The 17,567-nt window shown below is 59.1% G+C and overlaps 4 protein-coding genes across 4 annotated transcripts; 3 read left to right on the forward strand and 1 right to left on the reverse strand.

Moving 5' to 3' along the window:
- Positions 1-1,169: 1,169 nt before the first annotated feature.
- MNEG_0068 (hypothetical protein) lies at positions 1,170-2,535 on the forward strand (the record flags this gene model as incomplete). Its single annotated transcript, XM_014051447.1, has 4 exons — positions 1,170-1,386; positions 1,667-1,875; positions 2,078-2,261; positions 2,462-2,535. The coding sequence occupies 4 exons, from the start codon at positions 1,170-1,172 to the stop codon at positions 2,533-2,535; spliced, it is 684 nt and encodes a 227-aa protein (XP_013906901.1).
- Positions 2,536-5,974: 3,439 nt separating this feature from the next.
- MNEG_0069 (Tafazzin) lies at positions 5,975-6,732 on the forward strand (the record flags this gene model as incomplete). Its single annotated transcript, XM_014051448.1, has 3 exons — positions 5,975-6,027; positions 6,266-6,428; positions 6,703-6,732. 3 exons carry the CDS (start codon positions 5,975-5,977, stop codon positions 6,730-6,732), a joined length of 246 nt encoding a protein of 81 aa, XP_013906902.1.
- A 1,478-nt stretch (positions 6,733-8,210) lies between these two features.
- On the reverse strand, positions 8,211-10,724 carry MNEG_0070 (SEC62-subunit of ER-translocon; the record flags this gene model as incomplete). The annotated part of the gene is made up of 8 exons (XM_014051449.1): positions 8,211-8,435; positions 8,675-8,869; positions 9,127-9,265; positions 9,426-9,565; positions 9,829-9,974; positions 10,206-10,302; positions 10,468-10,542; positions 10,698-10,724. 8 exons carry the CDS (start codon positions 10,722-10,724, stop codon positions 8,211-8,213), a joined length of 1,044 nt encoding a protein of 347 aa, XP_013906903.1.
- A 1,690-nt stretch (positions 10,725-12,414) lies between these two features.
- MNEG_0071 (Potassium channel AKT1) lies at positions 12,415-17,312 on the forward strand (the record flags this gene model as incomplete). Its single annotated transcript, XM_014051450.1, has 18 exons — positions 12,415-12,434; positions 12,535-12,601; positions 12,862-12,935; positions 13,149-13,209; positions 13,369-13,470; positions 13,609-13,668; positions 13,961-14,127; positions 14,275-14,338; positions 14,463-14,586; positions 14,758-14,914; positions 15,077-15,175; positions 15,423-15,507; positions 15,690-15,862; positions 16,029-16,080; positions 16,237-16,414; positions 16,689-16,822; positions 16,975-17,046; positions 17,229-17,312. 18 exons carry the CDS (start codon positions 12,415-12,417, stop codon positions 17,310-17,312), a joined length of 1,773 nt encoding a protein of 590 aa, XP_013906904.1.
- Between the last annotated feature and the right edge of the window lie 255 nt (positions 17,313-17,567).

A 17,567-nucleotide genomic window follows, 5' to 3' on the forward strand; every position in this document is an offset into this window, starting at 1 on the left:
GTGGTCGCGACAATCAGGCCCCTCATGTCAGCCAAGTGTCTTGCAACATTTACCTGCACCCTTTGCATGTCTGCCCTGTGGATCGCCCCGACTTGTGCGATGCCGGTGGCGATGGGGACTGGCCGCAAAGCAGTACGGCACCAGACACCCCCCAACCGCATCAACTAGGCACCCGATGGTTGCCAGCATGCCTCAACTGTGCCAGTGTTACAATGTTTACAGCTGCACAAGCCGCAGGTTGCAAACTGGTGACGAGGTGCCCCCGGGTATTGCGCGGCAGGACATACACAGGATATCCCGGCCAAAGTCAGCAGCACCCCGCAATAAATGGCGCCGCCGGCGCCGACGACAGACCACACAACACAGTTGCACAAAGTTCACTTTCTCCTGAAGATTTCAGTATACACGCCCTCAGGTTTGCCCCCCGTTGTTTAGCCCGCCCAAGATCTCGCTCGGCGCCCTTCAAAAGCAAGTCTCGTTTCGAATCCCCCTCTGGAAATACACTACTACCTTTGGATTTCAGACTGCAGACGGGAGGGGAGGTTGGGATAGCACGAGTCTGAACAACGCCTCTTACAGCGGGCAGCACGGGGGTTCCGCGTCCCCACCCAGCGTCACGCGGAATACTTGCCAAATATGTTGCTTAATAGCTGTCAGGGTCAGGGAGCGCGGGAAGCATGGCTCCGGGGCGGTGGCGCGGACATCACCGCACGCCCTGCAAACAGGCGCTCCGTCCGCTGCGCAGCTGCGCGCCGGCAGCTGCCCCCTGAAGATGAGGCAGCGCGGCGCGGAGAGGTGGGCTATGGAAAGGCTACCGTACTGCGGGGATGTTGAGGCGCCGAGGTCTGCTGCTGCGGACCTACTGATGTGCATTGAAGCACTGGGCGAATGTCGACTCGCCGAGGCAACTCTGCATATACGAAGGAGCGTCGCCTCTCAAAACCCGCTTGCCTGCACCCCTTGCTCGCAGCAGCCGTGGTGGAGCATTGATGGCCCGCCGCTGATTCCCCCAAAGCACCGACCGCAGCAGATGCCACAGGTGGGTCCAGGACAGGCCCCGCCGCCCTGCGCGGCGCCGCGTGAGAAATCGGGCGCTCACTCGTCCCCGTCGCTGCACACCGACCAACCTTCAGGATGACTGGCGCGCTATTCGCGCCAAACTCGTGGCCATGGAGCGCTCCGGCGCCTTCAGCAGTGGCCACGCGTCGCCCGGCGCGCGGGCGCCGCACCCGCCGCGCGCCGGCGTGAGCGCGTTTTCGTCCTTGGGCTTCACCCCGTCGGCGTGGGCGCACGAGCTTGCCTCGCCAGAAGTGGGGTGCCTGCTGGTCGCGCGTCAGCCGGGAATGGACTTCTTCGACGGAACAGTCGTGTTGGTCGCCGCACACGGTGGGTTGCCCGGCATCTGAGCAGGGTGTCATCGGCGGTGCTGGTGCGCCAGACAGCAGCTGCTGCGCAGTGTATGCCTTGAAACAGGGCCCAGATCGATGTGCCAGCCTGCCGCAGTTTTGAGCCCGCTGCAGCCATAACATGTCCTCTTGGTGCGGCAGCACATGGGCCCACGGTGTCACAAGCGCTTTGGGAGCCGTGCGGTGGTTTCGACCTGGCAGCCCCCAGCCCAGCCCTGCATCACCCGCATCTCACCTCCTGCACGGCTTCCCTTCCGCAGACGACTCCCAGGGCAGCATCGGCTTCATTTTGAACCGCCCCTCTGCTCTGCGCCTGGCGGAGGTGGCTGTTTCTGCCAAGGGAGACGTTGCTGCTGTGGCGGATGTGTTTGGCGGCCAGCGGCTGCGCGTGGGCGGGCCCGTGCACCTGGACACGCTGACCGTGCTGCACGGCTACGCTGGCTGCCAGGGCGCACAAAAGGTGTCGGAGGTGAGGGGCGCTGCAGGACGCGGCGGGGGGCTGCAGCCGCCCTCATCACGCACATGGACCCTCCAGACGGCGCCTGCACCCTCCCTCAGCGAACGACGCGCATGTCTGCTCAAGTTGGCATCACGTAGCCTGAAGTTCTGGCTGGTCAACCGCTCACTCCCCTCCCTCGCCCCCCCTCCTCCTCCCCTCCCATCGCCCGTAGGGCGTGTACTTTGGTGGACTGCCCGCCGCGGCCGACATGGTGCGCAGCGGCCTGGCCAGCCCCTCTGAGTTCCGCCTACTGCTGGGCCTGGCGGGCTGGGCGCCGCAGCAGCTGTCCGACGAAATCGCGGCCGGCGTGTGGTATTGCGTGGCGGCCAGCAAGAGCCTCGTCATGGCGCCAGAGGGTGGGTTGCGGCGTTGCCCCGTGTTGCGCGGGCTAAAGTATCAGGGAGGCCTAATCCTATGTTGCGGTTTGCGGAATCCTGTGTGGTTGCTGGGAGGGTAGTCCTCACCACGGCCGCCTCTGGGCTTTGCTATGATTTCCTCAAGACCCACCCAGGAGGCCCCCCTGCATACGCTGCACTTGCACCACATCCTCATGCAGGGGCTGGCGAGGCGTTCCGGCGCCAGATAATTGGGCTGATTGGTCGGCAGCATGGCGAGCGCGCACGCCCATGAGCACCCCTGGTCCCCCTCCTCTGCGCCTGTGTGCCGCGTTTGTCGCTTCTTGCAAGTGGTAGCTTGGCACGGGTTGCCCTGGCGCATTGTTTGCCAACCCCCTGGAGACAGAGGCATAAATGTCACCATTATTAGTCGCGTGGTCAGGCCTACGCTGCGCTGTGCATTAGCGCGGCCTCGCAGCGCCATTTGAGCGCATGGCACGGCTGCCCTCCGGCCCAAATCGTCTTGATGGCATTTCGCGTGTGATTGCGTCGGTTTGTGCACACGCTGAGGCCGCAGCTTCGGCAGTGCTGTGCGCTCCCCTCCATTGGTGAGCTGAGGTGTCTTGATGGTATTTCAAAGGTGCGTTCGTCTGCCATCAGCTTGAGGGCCCATGCGAGGGCCTGCGCCTCAACACACACTGGAAAGTTGTCACTTTTTGGGGTTGGGGAGTGCACACCACACGGTATGCATACCCTCGCCCCTTACCTGGGGCGCTTTACACCCCCCGTCCAGCTTCCAGACCTCCTGCAACACCCCCCCCTCGGCGGCAACGCATGGCGGCATCTAGCCCTGTCAAGCGACACCCCGCTTCACTCCGACTGGCAGTCCACCTGGCAAAACCCCTCCACACCCTGTTCATTCATAACGCCCGTATGTAGCGCCCCTCGCTTGGCGCCGAGCGCGCTCGGTCCAGGCTGCCCTGGCGCACAGTCGCCTTTCGCGTCGTTCCCCATGCGTATGGTTGATCTTGACACATGGCTGCGTTCCTTCTAGGCCTGATGTCCAGCCGCCTGTGGTCTCTCGAGCGCTGAATGTGCCGCAGTTGTGGCCCTGATCTGCGCGCCCCAAGAGATCGACCGGAAGGATCCCGTACAACAAGCAGGAGGCACCCTCCGGTCCTGACCCGTCCCATTGCTGTGTGTGTATGTTGAGCGGAGTGTGCCCATTGACTATCCTGAGTCGAAGTTGTGCCCGATGAGTACACACCAGGCCCTGGGTGGCCAGGCGTTCACAGCCCCGCGCCATCAATCTTACATCCCGTCGTCACGGTTGCTGCGCAGCATGGTGCCTTACGCTGTGGCGCTGCCGCACGAGCTGGTCCTGCTGTGTGTGTTTGTGTGTACGTGTGATGCTCGTGCTTGTCTCGTCGCTTGCTCTTTGCTTGGCCGAGGCTGCATTTTGCCGCAGCCGGCTGGAGACTGGTGGTTTGAGGGGGCGCATACGGCGCTCAGCTGCATTTGGCGCAGAGGACTCTCGTGGGGTTGTGGGGCTGTTGTCCTGCTCTGGACTCCGCCGATGGTGCGCACTGGGGGTTGCTGGCTGAGATGCCAGCTGGCCCACCGATTCACCATCTGTCCTTCAATCCGCCAAGCGTGCTTGTCCCCCTAGTTATGGAGGCATAGACATCTGCAGCAGCCAGCACGACAGTGTATCCACCACAGACGGATGGTTGCCAATTTCATTTTGCTCCAGGAGGTGGCAAGTTCAGAAGTGCAGCCAGTTGGCTGGCACAAATCCTTGCGCGTCGCGAAGCGCGCTGTGTGAGGAGCACGGCGCGTTTCGCTTACGTGCACGTTGCTTTTGAATCATGGACTGGTGCTGCCACGGGCGCCTGTGACGCCAAGTGCTTGCCATATCAGCGGTGCCTTGCGTTGAGTGCCACACGCTGCACACAAGCTCTGTACTCTTTTCCACCTCTGCCCGCTCTCGTTCTGGTGGGTGTTGTCTCGATCCTGTCATGTCCACATGGCACATTGTGTTTCACTCCGCATGCGTGTGTAATGATCCGCACCTGTGAAGGTGGTTCATGGCTTCAACTTTTGTCAAAGCTTGTCTTTGGGCCAGACAGCAGGGAGGTGATTTGCGAGGGGGCCAGGTGCATACAGTCACGCACACTGCTTATCCATCTGGTTGCCCACATACCTGAACATGACTTGCGTGCGTACACCAAACCGCAACAAAACGCGGAGATGAGGGCCATCCGAGTGGAGAAAAACCACACAGCAGCTGTCTTGGACCTTTGCCTGTGCATCACCACCACTGCCACTCTCGCCGCCCTTCCTCCTGGGATGCCAATGGCCTGCTTGCTGGCCTCCCGGACAAATCGCAATCGATGGCGGCTGGCCGGGTGATTGTGATTAGGTTTGGGTCTGGATGATTATGTTCTGACGTCCCTTTTACTGACTGCATGTGTTGCAGTACTTGAGTGACCTGTACTAATGGGAGATTATGTTTCTCTGCGCCGTGCAGAAGCCAGCTTGTATGTGACCTTTGCGGCATTGCGTCATCAATTGTGCCTGCGCGCTGGACATCGGCTTGTTTCGCAAACTGCCTCACCTGTGGTGGTTCTATTTGTGATCATTTTAAACATCAATCGCTTGAGGCGCTGCCCACGGGCCTCTCACCTTCAGCCATCACACCCTGCGGTCAGGCCCAGTCAAACATCCTGCCCTCAAGCCCGGGGGGGGGGGGATGAGTTGCGCCGCATGTTGGCCTCAACCTGCGGCACTAGCTGAAATAGTATGATATACCCAGAAGTCACTGGTTCGATGGGGCTTTTCGTACTTTCGGTGCTCAATAGTTGTGGGTTCTTGACAAGGCATATACCGTACACCGCATCACATGCACATTGTCGCAATCCATACAGTATGTGCACGCCATGTGTATTTTGGCTCTGTTGGATTTACTCGCACGCATCGACTTGCCACAGATCTGGTACTGTAGCCTGCAACGCCACAGCGCGCGAGTATCCCTCGGCTTTTTCGCACAGGGGTTTCAGAGCCTATGCGAGATTTCAATTTGACCTGGCCGCCCAGAACGAGCACCAACTCTGATCCTGCAGCTCAACTCGTGCCCGCGACCAGCGGAGCAGCGCGCTTGCGGGGTGTTGCAGCGCACCTCGCTGTGGCTTTGCATAGCAGCGGCGCAGGCCAGTCCCTCTGCACCATCACGAATACGGTGGGAGAGGCGCTGCAATGGACAGCCTCCTGGAGCTTGATGCGGAGTTTCTCCATCCACCCTGGGGGCCCTACGGGCGCGACGTGACCCTTGGCCTGGTATCTGGCCTGGCCAAAATTCTGCTGAAGGGGCTCAATACGCTGAAGATCCTGCCGGATGACCTAGCTCGCTTCAGGCAGCTGGCTATGGAACGGGAGGCGGGTGTGGGTCTGCTGACGTATTGCAACCACACCAGGTGCGGAGTGAGTTCGCGGTGGTTGCAGGTAAACCTGATCATGTGCACATGCGTATCGCTGTGCACTTGCCTGTATCGCAGGGTTGTACAGCAGAGCAGGAAGCTTACTGACGCCTGCCAACCCACGCCTGGCCCACCTGCCGCCCGCGCGCCACCCCCCACTCCTTGCAACTACGCGTGTTCAGCACGTTTGACGATCCTGGCCTGCCCAGCGCTCTGCTGCCGTGGTGGCTGTTCTGGACTGAGCACAGCCATGGCAAGATGCGGTGGACCATGTGCGCACGGGAAGTGTGCTTCAAGAGCGAGCTGCTCAGGTGCGGCACGCACAAGTGGCACAGGTGCTTGCGGGGATTGTAGCCACGGTGGCTGGCAAGCAGCGGCTGGAGAGACTGACGGAACAACCGTGGGCGGTGCCAGATCTGGAACACACAGTCCTGCCTGGTACAGAGGTGGGCGGCAACCCCAGTGCATTGCACATCTCCAAGACGCCAGCCCTCCCTTTCCCAACATGGCCATTGCCCCCCCTCGCCCTGCCCCCGCGCTGCCTGCCAGGCAGTTTTTCCTGAACGGCAAAGCGCTGCCCGTCGAGCGTGGCAGCGGTGCCGACCAGCCCGTCATCGGTGCTTCAGCGCGGCGGCTGGGGGCGGGAGACTGGATCCACGTCTTCCCGGAGGGCCGCGTGCAGCCGGCGGGTGACGTCGGCGCGTTCCGACAGGTGCATGGTGGGCTGGGTGAAATGATACCAAGGGAGTGCTTGGGGGGTGTGGTGGAGGGGAGGGGGGTTGACATCACATGTGGCCAAAAAGCGTAGTTGGCTTCTGCTGTATTGGGAGACGTGCCTATAAAGCTCCCAAGATTGCCTGTAACCTGGGATTGCCCCGCTCTCCACCCATCCCAATTGGCAATCAAACGAAGGGCGTCGGCAAGCTGGTGTGTGACGCGCGCGAGACCTCTGGACGCGACCCCATCATTCTCCCCTACTTCCACAGGTTTGGAGAAACCGCACGCCCGTCCCTTGAAACGTGCCGCGGGAACTACGCCCTGGCCTACCCTGCCCTGCTGCATTATTGCTTGCATGCTAGCTCACCACACGCTCAACAGAACTCCCGTCTTGGAACCCCTCTCACCCCATTCCATCACTTTGTCTTGACTCCCTGACAACCAGTTGTGCCACCTGCGCCCCGCCTGTGGGCGTCATTCCCATCCACCCAGTGGCATGGCACGCATCATCCCATACCTCAGCCAGCTGCCGCGCGTGGGCCAGGAGGTCACTGTGGTGGTAGGGGAGCCGCTGGACCTAGGACACGTCACCTGCAGGCAAGCGCAGCGGCAAGGTGCTGAGGAAGGCAGCTTTGGCACATCTGCCCGACGCACGTGCGTCTTGCCGTCGAAATTGTTTCGTGTGTGGCGGAGGGCATCTGCAGTGACAGCTACCATCAACCAGCAATGTGTGTTCCACCGCGTGCTTGCTCGCCCCTCCTTTCCAGGTGCAATAAGCCTGGGGAGGACCAGCAGGAGGTGTGGAGGGACATAGCTGCGGTGCTGCGCGAGGCATTGCTGGAGCTGGAGAAGAGGGCACCACCAAACCCCAACCAGGCAAGACACTCCTCATCAAGGGGTTGCGCAAGTATGCGGCACGCACGCGAGGCTGGGGACTGGATTACTCAAGTGTTGTGGCTTGGAGCCCTTTTGATGTGGCGCTGGCGGCACTAGAGCAGTAAACGCTGCATGTGGGGTATGGTATACACCTGATACGCGTGCGTCGCTGTGCTGTACATCCACAGTTGGAAGAGCGCCCCGAGCTTCTGGCCAAAGTCGAGGCGCTTAGGCGCAAGCGCAGCAACGACGAAGGTGCGAGTAGCGCCAGCAGCAGCAGCAGCAGCAGCAGCAGCAGCAGCAGCAGCAGCAGCGGCTTGAGTGGTGGTTCCGTTGATGTGGGGCCTGGCGGGCTGAATGGCGTTCTGGGTGCCGGCTCCGTACTTCATAGTCGACAGGAGCAGGGCCAGCATAATCTCAGGGTGCACCACCAGCAGCATCAGCAGCTATATCAGCAGCAGGAGCACGAGCAGCGACAACGAATCCCATGGTGGGGGATAGCCCAGGCGCTGGATCGGCCAGAGTGGAGCCCTGACCAGGAACGCCGGCAGCTGCTGTCGGCACCAGGACTGCTGCGATGTCAGCCGGGGCTCAAGCAGCAGCAGCAGCAGCAGCACCAGCTAGAGAACCAGGAGGATGATGAGCAGCCTGTGGCAGCACCGCCGAGCGTGGCACAGGGCGACCGGCGGCCGCCTCCAAGCGAGCGCCAGGTGCGGGAGTGGTGGTGCACATGGCAGAACGCCCGGCGTGTGCACCAAGATCCTGTTGTGGCGCCCCGGGAGAGGCCGTTTTGGGCCGAAGAGGCCCGCGTTGTTGCTTGCGCAGAGATCTTTAACATGTAACCCTTTGAAGAGAGGCAACGCAATTGGGCCGTGAGGAAGCAAGCAAACAAATGTCATAATCAAAGCTCGGTCTTGCTGCTGCCACCAGCAGAGCTGCCTCTGCCACCCTCTTGCTGCTTCTGCTCGTTAGCCGCCGCCGTCGGCTCCCGCTGCTTGTTGGAGCCACCGCCACTGCCCGCTGCCGAAGACCCCGCGCTGCTGCTGTTGCCCGATGAGTTGGCAGTTGCGTTGCCTGCGGCGGTAGCGTTGCCACCAGCGAGTGCCTGCTTTGACGCCATCAGGTCCTGCAGATGGGGGCAGCAGGGACGCAGACCGGGCCAAGAGGGATTTTGCCAGGTGCATACCGGGCTATAGAAGAGTGTCACAACCCTTCAACCCTGGCAGTGATGCGCGGCATCACTGCTCCTTGCATAGAAGGCTGTGCATAACAGGGTCTCGACCGAACTGGCCCCATCCACTCAGCCCAACCCCGAACGCCCGAACCGACCACCAGCAAGGCCTTGCGCCCGCAGCACCAACCCACCAGGTACTCCATGAAGCTGCTCCCGGCCTCGCGCACACCCTTCTTCATGGAGCCTGCGTCAGGGACCTTGCGGTGAAGCGCGTACCCCCCGCCCAGCAGCAGCAGCAGTGTGATGGCTCGCCCAACGTACTGTGCCTTGGCCGGCTCAGCCTTCTCAAAGTCCAGCAGGGGGGTGAAGATCTCATTGATGGGCAGCTGCATGGGGACAAAGAGGCAAGAAGGGGAGAGTCAAGAATGGGAGCGATAAGGGGTCAAGAAGGAGCCCGTGAAAAGGGCCATACGCCCAGATTATTGCAGTGGGGGCAGCACAACACTCCACATGGGTTTTCAGGCAAGCACGTCTGCGCTTGCGTTCAAATACACACACACACACATACACACCAACTCTCTCTCTCTCTCTCACACACACACACACACATACACACACATGCATGGCATACGTGCACGCTCACTTTTTCTGACATGAGGTTGGGCATGATCCAGAGGTGGTGGCCAGTGACAACCCACACGGTGCAAAATACAGCGTAGCGCAGCGCGATCGTCCCCAGCATCAGTAACAGCACTGCCGTCAGCGCGTACAGCACCCACAGCCTGTGGAGGGGGGTCGGCACAGGTAAAAGATTGCCACATGCATGCACAACGGCTGTTGTGTGAGCCAGCTCCACGATCACAAGCGCATTTGAGGCAAAAAAAGCAGCAGGCAGGCCGCAGCCTTCGTGACTGACAGGGCCGTTGCCTTATCAATGCATACCTGACCCAGTAGGGCGCCAGGGGGAAGAGTGTGGCACCCAGCACAGCCACCACCACCAGGCCGCTGCCCACGTAGAACCAGGCCGAGGTGGGCTTGTCATAGGTCCACGCGTAAAACCCATCCTCGCGCCAGGAGTGATCCTGGGGTCCAGGACGTGAATTTAAGGGCGTATCAATGGGCTGCGTGGAGATTGAGCATGCCCTTGGTGGCTCTCAAGGCTTCATGCCCTTTGTTCCCCAGAGTGCACTTGGTGATGGTTTCAGCAGCAGCAGGTTTCCCTTTTTGTGCTCTCTGCAAGGTGTGCTGAGCATGCAAGACTGCAAGGTGTGCTGAGCATGCAAGACATGCAAAGTAAATTTCTGAAAAGAGCTTGATACATGCAATTGCAGAACGCGCAACGCACCTGAGCTGCCTCCAGGGTGCGCGGCCACTTGACCAGCTTGGTCCTGCCTGGCTTGGGCTTCTTGAACTTGCGGTCGCAGGCCATCAGCAGCTTCCGCTGCAGCAGCTGCACCACCACGTCGCCCACCAGGTCATCCACAGTGCGGTCTGCGACGCGATCAGCATGACAAATTACGGCAGGTGCGGCGAACGTAAGCAAGGCGCGTCAGCGACTTGCATCGCCACAAAACGGCAAGCTTAAATGCCGCCCGATCGAACCGCTTGGGCCACCAGCTGCAGCTTCCCAGCGCCCCTGTTGCGTTGCCGCACCCGGCAGCCTGTGCTGCCCAAGGAGCGCGAGCCCAGGCAGTACATATTCGAGGCTGGGGCGTGCCTCACCGGGCCCCGGAGGCCTGACCAGCTGCTCCATAAGATCGGGCTTGGCGCGCAGGTGGCGGGCCAGGTCCTTGCCTCGCGTGTAGTCCAGCCACGCCAACTTTCAGAGGGTGTACGAGTGCAAGGAGTGATATCAGTACAGATGAACGCCATCTGAACTGTTGTGAAGGTGCGTACGTAGGCAGCGCAGAGTTGCGGCGCATGCTTGTCCTCGCTCGAGTCACGTCTGCGGTTGGGTGGTGTAGCCTGGCGTCTGGCCACCCACCTCGCCACCAATGTCGACCTTGCCCTGGGCAGTCTCCACAGTGCCCCGCAGCGAGTCAGCCAGCTGCCGAGCGACCTGCAAACAGCGACGCAGAAGGGGTGCGGCGGGCGTAGAGATCATGCGCAAAGCGCGAACGAACAGTGCGACCAACCAGTGCGCAGCACACCCGCATGCACTGAGCTGATTCAGCCGTCAGGAGCTGGAGACACGACCGACGATTTGCACCTCACCTGTCCCTTGTCCTGCTTCCCAGCCATACCGTAGAGTGCTGGAGTGGATGCAACCGTGGTGATCTGGCTAGTTGTTGGGCTTCACACCTTCAAAAAATCTATTTTTGAGCGAGGCAGCAAATGTTGTAATGCTGTTGGGGTCTGTTCCCGTAGTCGATTTCCCGTATGTGCGCAAATGGGCAGTATTCCTTCTTTAGCCCCTCACTACCATTACTGTCCTCGAGGATTCTATTGTCCTGGAGGCGTCTCCTCCAAGATTTTTGACAAGTGAGGCGTGGCGTCTGTGGGGACAGTTCCCCGCCCCCCACCTGCATGAATCAATGAACTCCATACACAGGTGCGCAGTCCATTGGACTGGACGGTTGCATGCATCGAGGCAAGCTGATCGTTTGAAACCGACTGGCTGACTGTGTATCCAGCAGCACGTGGCTTTGACGCCTGACATGTCACAGGTTGTGTGTTGGTGCGGTGAACACCGCACCATCAAGGCCAACAGATGTGGGATCCACAACGGCATCGCCCATGCTTGCAGATGCGGATTGCGCATGGTCAGCAGGGTTCTGTGCAGGCCTGACTATATTAGGCAGGGAAGCCTTGAACCTGTGCTTGACCTGCACCCCTCACCCTTTCAGTGGTGCCGTCCACCCGCAAGAAACAAAGTGGCGGTCAAGCGCAGCAAGCGGCAGATGGGTCGGCAGCGTGTTGTGTTGGCAATAATGTTTCTTTTGCGCGACTGAGATGTGGGATATATCATGGTTTGCTGCATCATAGGACCGCAGTGAGCAGGAAGGGGGTGCATATTGTAAAACCTCAAAGTGTTGTGCACACCTTCCCATACATTGCGCAGCATGGCAAACCTAAATGCACCGGTCTCTAAAGGGCCGAAAGGTCACGCAAGTTGACGGCCAGTACTGCCTTGTCAGCCCTCCATCGCATCGACAAGCGGCAGGCCGACAGAAAAACACCACGGCGCCAGTGCCAGCCCGCACACCTGGGTCATTTGCCAGGGGCGTCCCCTCTTAACAAGCACGAGGCCCGTGCCCAGATTCAGGGCCAGCATGACGCCTGTGATTGGCTTTGTGAAACACATCCTGTTGGTGGTCTCGACCCTCCGGTGCCGCCACACACAACGCTTGCGTCTCCCCAAAACAAAACGGTCACAGACCGGCTGCGGCCGGGGGGCCGGGCGGCGCCGGGGGGCGGGCGCGCGCGAAGTCAACAAAAATCCCTATATGGTAACAACTATACTGTAGAGTCTTTTGAGCTGGAAACACATGCGCCTGCAAATCAGGAGATGGCACAATACGCTATTTTATAGTGTCTTCTCTCGGCACCTCAGCGTTTTCGCAAGAGGTCAAAGCATACACCAATGAACCAAGCGGTAGCGCAGCTGCAGCTGCTGGGCGGTCAGTAGGTTCAAAGGTGGAGGTCCAGCCCCCGGTCTGTCTGGATGGCCTGCCAGGTGTATTGAATTCCAAAACTCTCTTTGATATCGTTGAGGCCGCAACCTCTTCCAGCGTGATTCGCAAGCTCCGCTCCTTTCCGCAGCAGTCGTGCACCAGGCTGCGCGCTGAAACGCGTACGATCCTCTCGATTGTTGTTGAGAGGCCGTGCTCCGGGAAGTATGCAGCACGGCGCGTTCAGTCGCTTCAAGTCTTTTCAAGAGGATCAGGAGCCACAGGATGAGTCGCAGACAGCGTTTCTTCTGGAAAGGAAGATGAAGATTGCGCCGGCAAGGTGAGGGCAGAAGCATCTCCGCCTGCGTGGCCCAGCCGCTGGTCAACATCACCCCCGCTCTGATCTGCCTCGGTGGCGTCGCTGCTGTGAACCCGCGCAGCGACGATTTGCCCAGCGGCAAGGCGCCAAGCGCCAGGCCTGCTGTGGGCACCAGCAGTCAAAAGACGGTGAGGTTTGCTGGGGCTGCAAATGATTGGGTGGCTGCATGGAAAGGGGCCAAGGGAAACCACGTCAGCAAGAAGCATCAGCATTCCTTTCACAGCACCTGTGCAAGTGAGACAGCGGCACGAGTAGCAGTGGCACCGGATGCAGCAGCAGCAGTAGCAGCAGCGGCAGCGGCAGCGGCAGCGGCAGGCCACCTGCTTGGCACACTAGTGGCGTTTGGGCCCCACTGATTACGTATCCATCGTGCGTGTGCACGATGCAGACTCACCAGGCGGCGAATTCGCAGCGCAAGATCCCGGACTACATCATGCTGCCAGACGGCCAGGCCCGCAGCGTGTGAGTGCAGGGGGCAGGGTGCAATGCAGCCTCGCTGTATTGATGACGCTGGCTGTCATAACCGGGTCGTTGATGTGGCGAGCAGCATGTCGAGGGGGGGCGGGCGATGGCACGTACTGGAATGGGTGCAGGCTGCAGCAGGCGGAGCCGCAGTGTTAGACAGGCCAATCATTTCACACTGCCCAACTTTTGATGCATCTGCACCCGGCACAGGTGGATGCAGCTGCAGCTGGCAGTTGCAATGTACATCATCTGGGTGACCCCGCTGCGAGTGGTGAGCGACAAGAAGATGGGACCATCCTATTGCTTCGGGGCCCGGCTGTGGTGCAGGCATGCACACGGCACCCAAGCGGGGTCCCAGCAGCCATACAGCGCAGCTATCGATGCACTGCGGCTGCTGACCACCTTATCGTGCACACGCCATTATTGACAGGGCTTCAACATGCCAGCAGAGGGAGTCTGGTTCTGGGTGGAGGGCATGATCGACGCATTCTTCTACATTGACCTCGTTCTGAACTTCTTTGTTGCTTACGAGGTGCGCGGCCAGAGAGGGTGGGGTGCTCATGTTCTCAGAAGTGGTGCAACCAAACACACGCAATTGTTGCAAGGCCCACAGTATGGGTGCGGCTCCCTCACAGTGCACCATCCATCGCGCCTTGTCGCCCCGGTGCAGGATCCAGTCACTGGTGACATTATTGCAGATCAACGGAAGATTGCTGTCCGCTACCTGAAGGTCAGTCTGCAACCAGCGTGGGGATAAGCAGGGTCCCTTGAACGCAATACAAGTCGTCAGCAACGACATGCAAGGGCACTCGCCGGTTGCACAGCTGGCAGAAATATGTTGCCAGCGCATTCCTTGCAGCACCAGCCCGCAGCTGCGAGTCACAGGTGTTCCGCAGCTCGTATTGTTAAGCATGTTGTGCGTGCTGGTTTGCTGACTTCAATACTCGCTGCCACAGTGCCAGTGCAAATAAGGCCTCCTAGATTGTGCCACCTGCCGTCGCGCTTTGCATACTTCGTCACAGGGGTGGTTTGCCATTGACCTGCTGGCAACATTTCCTGTGGACTATATCGTGCGCGCGGTGGAAGGGACCTGGATGTGCTCCCTGCGAGGCAGCTGCCTGTGGTCTGCAACGGCCGTGCCAGATGGCATCAGCGCCATCCGCTTACTGCGGGTCGTACGCATCTTCAGGTCGGTGAGAAAGCGTTCTCAGGCTCAAGGGTGCACTTGGTCCGCGAGTTTAGCACGTGCTAGATTGCTCTGCACAGGAAAGTCAAATACTGACCCAGCTCTCCCCCAATTGCTTGTCTTGTCCCCTTTGCACTGGCCCCGTTCCAGGATCATATGGATCTTGAAGCACTTCAAAGTCATGCGCTTCTCAACACTGCTTGGCGGCCTCGCGGTAAGCGTTTGATTCCGAGAAGGATGTTGTCCCCAATGATAAGCAATGCCCAATGATCTCAATTCAAGCTGCTGTGTGCTCACCAATCTCCACTCACTTGGCCTCCCTACTTGGTCTCTCGAAGGACGAGCTGTACACCATCATGCCATTGTTCAGCATCCTGGAGCTGCTGGTGGTCCTGCTGTACCTTGGACACTTCTCAGGCTGCTTTTTCTACTTGCTGTCCACACCGCCTTACCAGACAGCGGGTGAGAAACACCGCAGGCGCTCTGCTCATTTTGCGGCAGGCATCAGACTGAGGCTTCTCCATTCTGTTGGTGAACTGGGTATGCCAGGAGGAAGGCAATGCAGCTTCTGCTGTTCTCAACCGCAACATGCATTCAGACCATGTGCTACCCTGCTGAAAATCCACTGAGCAGTTGAGAAGCGGTTGATTGAGGAGGGCGAAATGGAGACATGGATGATGACCTCTTTCGGGGGCGACCGCCTTGTCCAGGTGCCTGTTGCATACCACGGCAATCTTACGGGCATCGCAGCCAGCCTGTCACATCTCGGCCAGGACCCCACCACCAAACAGTGAGCTCTTGTTTGATGCTTCGCGTTGCTGGTGGTGACGTGCTAGCAATTGTTGTCTCGACAGAGAAGTTTTCCTCAATTTGCCAAATGTACGCTGCTTGCTGGCCCACTGCTCTTTTCCTGCTTGCTGGCGTGTGCTCATCTCAATCGCCTTCTCTGCAGGTGGTACCAGTGCCCCGACTTTGGGTACGACTTCAAACCCTGCATCAGCTGCGACGGGCCCAAGGCGCGCTGCGTCTCGCACTACTCACTGCCCTACAGGTATGGAACCAGTGGGATACACGGGCATGGCTTTTTACTCACCCCTGGAAACTCAAATATAGATCTACCACTGCGTTTCTTGGTGCAAGCATGGGTGGACACGAAACACCTTCTGTGCGCAACCACATGCCAAAGCCAGATCAGCCCGAACCACAACAGATTGAGCCCACCGTCCTGACTCAACCTTCCCATGCACTGTCCCGATTTCCTTCTCACCTGCGTTCTTCCCATCAATCCCACTCCTCAGATACATTACCTCAATGTACTGGGCTTACACCACCATGACTACAGTGGGCTACGGGGACATCAGCAGCAAGACCGTTGCAGAAAAGGTGAGGGATGCAGATCAATTTTGCAGCGGGGAATGGTCAACATCCAGTGGCACGGGGTTCTACTGTGGGTGATTGGGCGCAGGCTTCACCATTGGGGAGCAACCACACGGGCCGAACCAGCTCATGAGCGGGACTAATGCTGCTCGTTGATCCAACTGCTTGCTGTGTTCGACTCAAATCAGGTCTGGGCGATCCTCACGATGATAGGCAGCGGCTTCTTCTTCTCCTTTGTGGTGGGCCGCATGGCGTCTGTCATCTCCAAGCTGGACAGCGTGCGCAACGCACACAGCGAGCGGTTGGAGACCGTCACCACCTTCCTCAAGGACGTGGACTTGCCCAGGCCGCTTAGCAAGAAGTGAGGCGGCGGATGCATGACGGTGCATTCTCAGGACGGCTGGCCATGGCTGATCAGCTGGGTCCGGCTTGCTCTGCTGAAATTGATTGTATGGCGTTCAAGCCGCGCCCACAACCCGGACCAAAATCTCTCTCTCTCTGATGACCCGTCCTTGTTGACCATTCAGGGTGCTGGACTTTTTTAGGAAGCAGCAGGTCAAACCTTATGACCGGCAGCAGGTGTGCAGGGCCTGTTCGGGGCGCGGCATCATGAGCCAGCAGCCGACCTAATATCTCTGCTTGCAGCTGCTGGAGTCCGGCGCTGCAATTGGGCTACGCCCACATTCGCGCGCTTCGCTCCTGATTGCCAACGACCTTGCTCCTTGTGCGCCACAGGTTCTGGCAACGCTTCCTTTCGAGCTGCGCTCGAAAATCCTGCGCCACCTGTACGCGGGTATTATTGGGCGTGTGCCGCTGCTGCAGGCCATGATGCATGACGAGATGTTTCTCACTGATGTGTGTGTCAGGCTGCAGCACTACACCTGCTCGCGTGACTCCTTTGTTTATCAGAGGGGTGAGTGGCATACTGCATGTGTCTGAATGCTCGGCCTGCTTTGTTTTGGTTGCATTTATATGATTGCAAACATATTCAGGTTACCTATATCCGTTGTCCATGCACTAATTCCCCTGTTATTTCCATGTAGTTTGAATCCTGGCTGATCCACATTTGTGCCCTTGCTTGCGCCCCATGCCTTCTCATCTCCTGCCGTGCTCCATCACACAGTCTCGCCACCCCGCTCCAGCGCCCTTGTCTGCCCCCCCCCCCCCCACACACACACACAAACCAGGCGAGGTGGGAGGTGACCTGTTTATCCTCGTGCGTGGTGAGCTCAACGTGCTGGACACTGACCAAGAGTCCTTCCTCTTCAAAATTCCAGAAGGCACCGTGTTTGGGGAGTCCACCATCCTTCGCCACATTGAGGTGAGCACATGTTGTCAGATTTGTGTGGGATTAGACATGCAAAATTTTTGCCGAATCACCTCGTTCCCCAATAACTGCTGTTCAAAAGCTCATCATGCTAAAACATGTTGGTTGTCACGATCACCACTCACCCGATCTTCTTCTGTTTGCAGGGGTTCACACGAGCCAAGCGCGCCGACAATGTTTGGTGTGCCACCCCTTGCACCATGCTGCGAATTGCCCAGGTGTGTTCCAGTCAAGTGGTAGGGTTTGCAACCGTTTGCCACCATTGTACGCCAAGCACTGTTGCAGAATTCGAAGAACATTCCAGTGCGTTGCAGGGGCCTCGGCTTTATTCACCTCCCTGATACCCCTCACCATGCCCTGACCCACACTTCCGCACTCCCCTCGTCTGCAACCCCTCCAGGAGGACATGGCAGATCTGCTTGACCATTACCCCGAGCTCCTGGAGACACTCAGGAAGCTCAACAGGGCCCGCAACTTCAAGTGAGCTGATTCAACATGAGACCATGCTTCAAAATGCCAGCCACATTCAGGACTATTCAACCGTGCGCACACAAAGCGGCCTGCACACAAAGCGGCCTGCCCACCACCCATTGCATGCATGCAGATTTGCACGCCTGTATGCATGCGTACATAGACTCACGTGCACATACGCGCAAAGTGCGTGCGCATGCATATGCGTGCACGCCAACACAAGAACACACACACAGGTACGTGCATGTAAACACCAATGCCCACGAGG

The sequence above is a fragment of the Monoraphidium neglectum genome (genome assembly GCF_000611645.1).
Source record: "Monoraphidium neglectum strain SAG 48.87 unplaced genomic scaffold scaffold00005, whole genome shotgun sequence".
Taxonomy (NCBI): Eukaryota; Viridiplantae; Chlorophyta; class Chlorophyceae; order Sphaeropleales; family Selenastraceae; genus Monoraphidium; species Monoraphidium neglectum.